Genomic DNA, 7,213 nt, shown 5'->3' on the forward strand with positions numbered 1-7,213 from the left:
AGCTCTAATTCAACAGGGCCAAATGGTTTCACAAATTACCTGTTTAAGTTAAATTCAGACCTTTGGTCTGTGGTGTTGACGTTTCTGTTTATTGACATCTTTAGATCCTGTACTATTCCCAGTTCTTGGAAATAATCCATAATTATTCCAATGTTTAAGAAGGGCAAACGGTCTGATCCTAACATCTATCGCCCAATTGCCCTTCTGGATTGTGAGAGTAAAAACTTTGCAGCACTAATCCTTGAAACGCTGGAGACTTGGATAAAGGAAAATAATATCTTACCCAGGAATCAGTGGGCTTTAGAAAGGGACAATGGACCACTCGTAATAGGCTAATTCTGCATGTTATCAAAGATGGTACATGGAATTCAGTGAGCACAATATCAAATCAGGTCTATGTTGCTTCAATACACTTTTCTAAAGATTTTGACCTCATGAATCCTCAATTGCTTTGAGGAAAGTTGAGAATGTGGGGCATCCCTGTATCTTTGCTGGCCATTCTAGTGTATATTCACAAAGGAACATCAGTGAGGGTCAGGCTGGATGCAGGGGGATCCTTCTCAGGTAGCTTTCCTACATCACAATAACTACCCCAGTGTTGTGGACTTGCCCCATGTTTACAAAATGCATATTTGGAAGATCTGGATGATGCTTTGGGGAGGGCTGTTTTGATAAGCCGGAGAGCTGCGAGGAGGTGCAGTCTGGCAGTGAACTCTGGATCTTTTTTCTACCTGCCTGAGTCTGTTTTTGCCTTTCATTGAGGCACAGGGTTTAAAAACCCATTTTGGCCGCTGAGCGGCCGCGGAGAGCTGCGAGGAGGTGCAGTCTGGCAGTGAACTCTGGATCTTTTTTCTACCTGCCTGAGTCTGTTTTTGCCTTTCATTGAGGCACAGGGTTTAAAAACCCATTTTGGCCGCGGAGCGGCCGCGGAGAGCTGCGAGGAGGTGCAGTCTGGCAGTGAACTCTGGATCTTTTTTCTACCTGCCTGAGTCTGTTTTTGCCTTTCATTGAGGCACAGGGTTTAAAAACCCATTTTGGCCGCGGAGCGGCCGCGGAGAGCTGCGAGGAGGTGCAGTCTGGCAGTCCGGCTGCTGGCGTGCTGGCTGTCTGTCTCCCCCGTTCGCTCCCTGCAAAGGAAACCTAAGTCCAAAAATCTAAGGCACTAAAGAAATTATCAGAACAGCCCTACGACCTCCCTCCTAGTATTGAAATTTGAACAACCATGGAGGATTCCTCCGCGATAGAAAAGACGGAGCTTGGGCAAACAGTGCATGAAGAAGCCGGCCGCGTGTTGAGAAGTGGCTTTCTCACATCAAAAACACAAAAGGAACTGCTCGAGCGCACCAAACCAGAACCCAAACATAAAACGAAGAAAAGACAGCAATCAGAGACGCTTGCTCTCTCCCCCCCGATCCCCCCCTCAGATCGCCCCATCGGCTGCAGCACGACCTACCTTGGAGAGGAGCCGGGTCACCGCCGGCGGGATATGCTGGGGGGGAGGGAGACTGCCCGTGGCTGCGGTCGTGCCGCCGGAGTCAGAGCCAGAGGGTGGGGGGATGCCGAGCCCAGTGGGGGAGTGCGAGGCGGCTCAGCTGTCTGTTATGAGGATGAACGTCGGGGCCGTTGAGCCCCCCAATGTGGAGGCCCCGGCGTCGGGTGTTGGAAGGAGTGAGGAGGGACGTGTCCCAGTGAGCCCGCGGCAGGTTTCGGAGTTCCGGGAAGAGGGGAGAGGCGAGCCCGAGCAGGAGAGTGGCCGCTTTACGCCCTCTGGTGGCAGTCTGGACCCATTACATGGCGAACTTTATACAGAAGCAGCTCCCAGGACCAACCTAACTACAGATAAAGGACTGAAGGCTTTTTTCGAGACAATAAAGAAAAAACACACTAGTCTGGATAAAAATGATTGTTGTAGAGAATTAAAAATTGAAAATGAGGTCCATCCAATGATTTTAAGAGCTGCTCTACCAAGCCCTGAACTAGATTCGACCGGATACGGAGACCAAAACTGCCCAAACACAACTATATCATACCTGGAGGATCCTGAAGTAGAGGAAACTGATGACCTGAATATCTTGAGAGAACATCATTGGGCCAAGTCCAATACCTACTCAACTACAGAAGTACACGACGGATTCAACATTATACCTACTCTGACTCATTCCCCTACTTGTGAAAAAGAGGAGGAGTCAAAGTCTAAAACCCAAATCTCTAAATTAAATGAAATTGGCATAAACCAAAACACTCAAAGTCTAGAGGAAAAAAAACTAAAGCTAACTGGCTCATCAACACCCCACATCAGATTACCTAAAAAGACTCAGACGAAAAAGTTAACTAACACAATAACTCCGTCAAATAACCCGATTGGAAGATTTTTTGAAAAATTGGGAAAGATTCCGCCGGTAAACCGGTTTGAACTATCGGATTTGGAAATCTTGGAAGGAATACCTCCATCCCCTTGAAAAATCGCACTGAAACAACCGGCTTTAGCACCATGCCTGGGAAGCCTTAACCATTCACCACAAACACGCTGGCATTATAACCCACCCACGCCCCAACAAAAAACCGTCCTACCCACCGCCAACACAGATCCAAGACCCTCGGAGCGAAATTTGAAAAACAACGTGGGAAAGAGAGAAAAAAGCGTCACTGGACATGCAGCTATAACCACGCACAGGGAAGAAAAACAATTAGATCTCGGCTTACAACCAGCTACGACTGAGGGGAGAAACCACGTTGAAATCCAAACGGCAGACCTCCCTATGACCGAAACACCATTGTTCCCATCTCTAGATATAGAAGACAAATTGGGTAAAGCTGAATCATCAAATAAACCTTTGACGCAGAAAAAAAAAGAAACGGAATCTAATTCAATGACGGACCAACTAGATCACCAGAGAAAACGTGAAGAAATTAAATTGATGGAGGCACTACTAAACTATAAAAATATGTTAAAAATCAGAGAAACTTCTCTTGATGGGAATCTGAGCCCAAAACAAAGACAGGTTGCGGATAAAGGAGAAGGTTCACGTCCACCACTCTATACTCCATACAAAGCTAAGACAGAAAGCGAAATCCACAAAAAAAAAGACATCAACTTTCCCACCAAAAATACTGACATACTACCAATCATGTCAGCCGTGACCATTGCACTTGCACCATTTGGAAAGCTATATGAAACCATTAATGAAACGTTAAAGGATCATACCTCAATAACAGCTGCATGTAATTCAAAGCTAACCCATCTCGAAGGCTATATAATAGCCTTAGAAGCTTGGAAGGCAAGTACAAATGATCAAAGCTCCATGACAGACAACCCCGAGGTATTTCACTTCAAACACAAATCAGTGAATGTGAGCACTCAAACGAACCTGACCGAGATTAAAAGAAAAGATAAATTAGAAAACAAAACGGTAGATGTACACTCGACATCCTCTGCCAACACGAGTGTCACATCGCCAAAAAGAGCATTGAACTCACATGCTAAGCCTGGTGACACGGAAAAGAAGTGCAAAAATCAAACGGATGTTGTTCAACTCAGAACGCAAACTGAAGTGAGCAGTAAAAAATTGCAGAGCCATAAGGCTCAAATAAATCAATTGTTAGTGAAAGAAAAAACTACAAAAGCTCTCTATGCCCAGAAGAAACATTCAACAGAAAGCTTCTCAAATAAGCTTATTACCAAATGGATAACAGTGAACGATCAAAAACCAAAATCAATGGAGATCGAGCCCTCCCAGAACACTGCAGAAGAAGAGCAGTGGGGAGCCATTCAAAACAACTTGTTGGATTTATCCAACCTAAGCGTTTACTCCATAGAAACATCGGAATCAGACATTCCCAGACCATTTACAAAAAAAAGAAAGGTATCCTTTCTGGATGACAAACCCCAACAATATGAATCAAAAGAGCCACATTGCCAAATTGAAAAAAAAAAAACATTAACAAAAAAGAAAGACAAAACTAACGACTCAAGTAATAGAAGCTGTCATATCACTCCAGAGAGAACCACGCTTTTTCGTCTAGGTAACTCAAAGATCAACAAAACTGAATCAAAGCACGGAGATCTGGAGGAATCTTATCGAAGGAAACACAAGGAAAAACACAACGTTGGAACCTTTGAAGAGACAGCAAACAACGAATCGCGACATAGACAAAAGTCTCGGATTAGTCAAAGTAACTCAGAAAAAAACGCAAATGCATCAACGGACAGAAAAATGAATTACAGGAGGGAAGAAAACAGACGAAGATACAACTCCGGGGAATCATCTGGATTAAATCGAAGACTCCCTGCCTCGCTCACACATCAAAATCACACACGTACATCCAAAATCTTCACCCAAAAGAGTCACTCGTCACGTACGTTGAAGCTTGAAAGAAGCGACAAAACGGGAGAAAAAATCATCCTTAACAGAAGAGCAATCGTGAAGCTCCTGGAAAAAATTTCCAGAGGAGATCAAATCAGAAGTGCAGACATAAAAATAGTGGAATTTGCACAAAAAGCTAGGACAGATAGCATCTTTCTGCACATCACGTCTCTAACAGTGAAGAAACTCCTGCTCCAGGCGGCAGGCGAATTATCTAAAAGAGGGTACCTCCTAAGGGAAACTACAGTGGAAGAAAGAGGTCAAAGGAGTGCTCATCCACATGCATTCAAATCGGAGTGTACTTACGAGACAAACGGAAAAGAGAGATGGAAACCAGCTCTGATTACCCCGGAAATAACAGACACTAATAGAACAAAGAGGAAATCATACCGATTATCAGAGAAGAACGAGCGAAAAAACGAAGAAAAAAAAAATGCAGAGCGAGAAATTAGAAGGCAACACAGCCCAGACTCCAGAAGAGATAAAGGAAGATTAAAGAGCAGTGACAATTCCACCATCACGGGAAGGTGGAAAAAACAAGAGGAGTCCTCAGTAAGAAAATCAAATAGACAACCGAGGGGCCCGCCCTCGAGATCGGGCAGAAGGGAATCAGAAACGCGAATCGATCGAGAAGAGCCAACGACTTTAAAGTACGATGACATGGTGAAAAAAGATCTCAAAAAATGGGCATGGATACCGTCCGTACTGACACGCTATGTGAAGAAATAGCAATCAAATCGCCCTTCGGCGAGGACTGGAGGAGCTTCACTAGAGCAACCGCGAGATGTACGGAAGATGAATCAAGTGATCACCATTGGCTCTTGGAACACAAGAGGCCATTCCCATTTGACCAAGCCCGGGGAAATAAACCTTGGCCAATATGACCTAATAAGTTTGCAAGAAACTTGGCTGCTTGATCCACCCAGCTTGGACGGCTACGAAGTCCTTTTATCTCCTGCCCAAAAAGGAGATAAAGGCCGACCTGTATCAGGCCTTTTAACAGCAGTCCGATCAGGGGGGCTCTTACGAATAGTCCACAATCTGAGATCGTCCTTGGCAATCCAGGCAACACTACTAAAATGGGAAAAAGAGGAATCCTCCCAAGGAAAACTCAGACACGACCTCCTTCTCCTCTTGAACATCTACTGGAACCCGTTAGAAGCTAAAACAAACGATTTTCTAAATACCGTAGAAAAAATACTGACCGATGTCGCGGAAATCTATGAAGTGGACCACATTCTGATGATCTGAACGCCACATGTCCAGGGCACAAAGCACCAAAGCCACTGCAAACTACAACCAATTCATGTTCAATCGCCCGAGGCTGCGCTTGGTCGGCGTTGATGAAATCCAGAGACATGTATAACTTGAACTCTTTAGAAGTAGCCAGTATTACCACCCCTACATGGGAAAGCGAAGGAAAGAAGAGTGTCATCGACTATATCTTCGCTTCTAAAGAGCTATACTGTATAATCTCGAGCTTTAAGGTAGTGAAAACCACCAGCAGTGACCATAACTTATTATCCGCAACGTGGCCAACAAAAACACACGCGATCACAGCAATGCCTTACAAGCTCGAAACAAATGTACAAGGGAACCGGCTGAAAATGACATCAGATGTCCTAATCGACATTACAGCATCCTATTATAGACAAGGGTCTGTTAAAGCTACCCCTGGAAACTTGGACTACTGTCCTCTTCTCATTCCATATTTTCGCCCAATGCAAAAGAGAAGATCGGAAACAACTCATCTGCACAAACATAATGAAGAGCTGAGGATAAAGAAAGCCTTCTTACGGAAGGTAATACGACAAGCAAAACGATACCCAACACAAAAAAACTTAAAATTGGCAAATATACAAAAAAAAGGATATAAAGCCTGGCTCCAATCGTCCCGCTGGAAATTATATCAAGAAGATGCTGAGTCCATGCTGAGAGCAATGTGCAAAAAGAACTCACAAGAATTCTGGAAACTAATAAAGTCCAATCAGGCTACTACAGATATGACTATCACCAATAGTGTCCCAGAAGAGAAATGGGTAGAACACTTCACCGCACTATTTAAAGAACCTACAACACCAGAAACTGTAGTGGAAAAACAAAATGCATCGCAATGGATAACCTGCTCTGAGCAGGCCATTCTGGAAAAGATCTCCAAGCTAAACAATTCTCGCGCACCCGGCCCAGATGGAATATCCAACATCCATCTAAAACAGGATGCAAAAGCCTGGGCACCATTAATAACAGAAATTTTTCGTAGATGCAGAAACACAAGACAAATTCCTGATTCTTGGAGATCAGCAAACATCGTTCCCATTTACAAGAAGGGCCTGAGAGACGATCCGACAAACTACAGGCCAATAGCACTTCTAGATGTATTCGGAAAACTCTTCGGCTCCTTGGTGCTAGATGAATTTCAGACATGGCAAAAGGAGGCAAAAACAGCAGACCCATTTCAAACAGGTTTTGAAAAGAACCTAGGCACCTCCGTTAACATCATGCTGATCAGCATCCTGAAGTCTAAAGTCCTAGAAGGTCAACCGAAAATCTTTATTGCTACGATCGACTTGGTCCAGGCCTTCGATCGCGTCAATAGAGGCAAGTTATGGATGAAACTTGAAAAACAAAACTGCCCACTATTCATCCTAGAACCAATGAAGGCCTTACATAGAGACACCTCGGTCAGAGTACGTCTTAATGCAGCAGGCTCCTTGTCTAAAAGTATAAAGACAGCGAGAGGAGTCAAACAAGGGTGCCTTCTGGCACCAGCACTATATAAAGCATATATGGCGGACATAGTGGACGCAGAAAATGACACTCGATCATTTCCTCCTCAAATAGGTAAGCAG

The 7,213-nt window shown here is 44.3% G+C and overlaps 1 protein-coding gene across 1 annotated transcript; it reads left to right on the forward strand.

Moving 5' to 3' along the window:
* The first annotated feature begins 2,759 nt into the window (after positions 1–2,759).
* LOC138567741 (micronuclear linker histone polyprotein-like) lies at positions 2,760–5,093 on the forward strand. Its single transcript, XM_069646223.1, has one exon. The coding sequence runs from the start codon at positions 2,760–2,762 to the stop codon at positions 5,091–5,093; it is 2,334 nt and encodes a 777-aa protein (XP_069502324.1).
* Positions 5,094–7,213: the final 2,120 nt, after the last annotated feature.

The sequence above is a fragment of the Ambystoma mexicanum genome, chromosome 2p (genome assembly GCF_040938575.1).
Source record: "Ambystoma mexicanum isolate Mex_15411 chromosome 2p, UKY_AmexF1_1, whole genome shotgun sequence".
NCBI classification, from domain to species: domain Eukaryota; kingdom Metazoa; phylum Chordata; class Amphibia; order Caudata; family Ambystomatidae; genus Ambystoma; species Ambystoma mexicanum.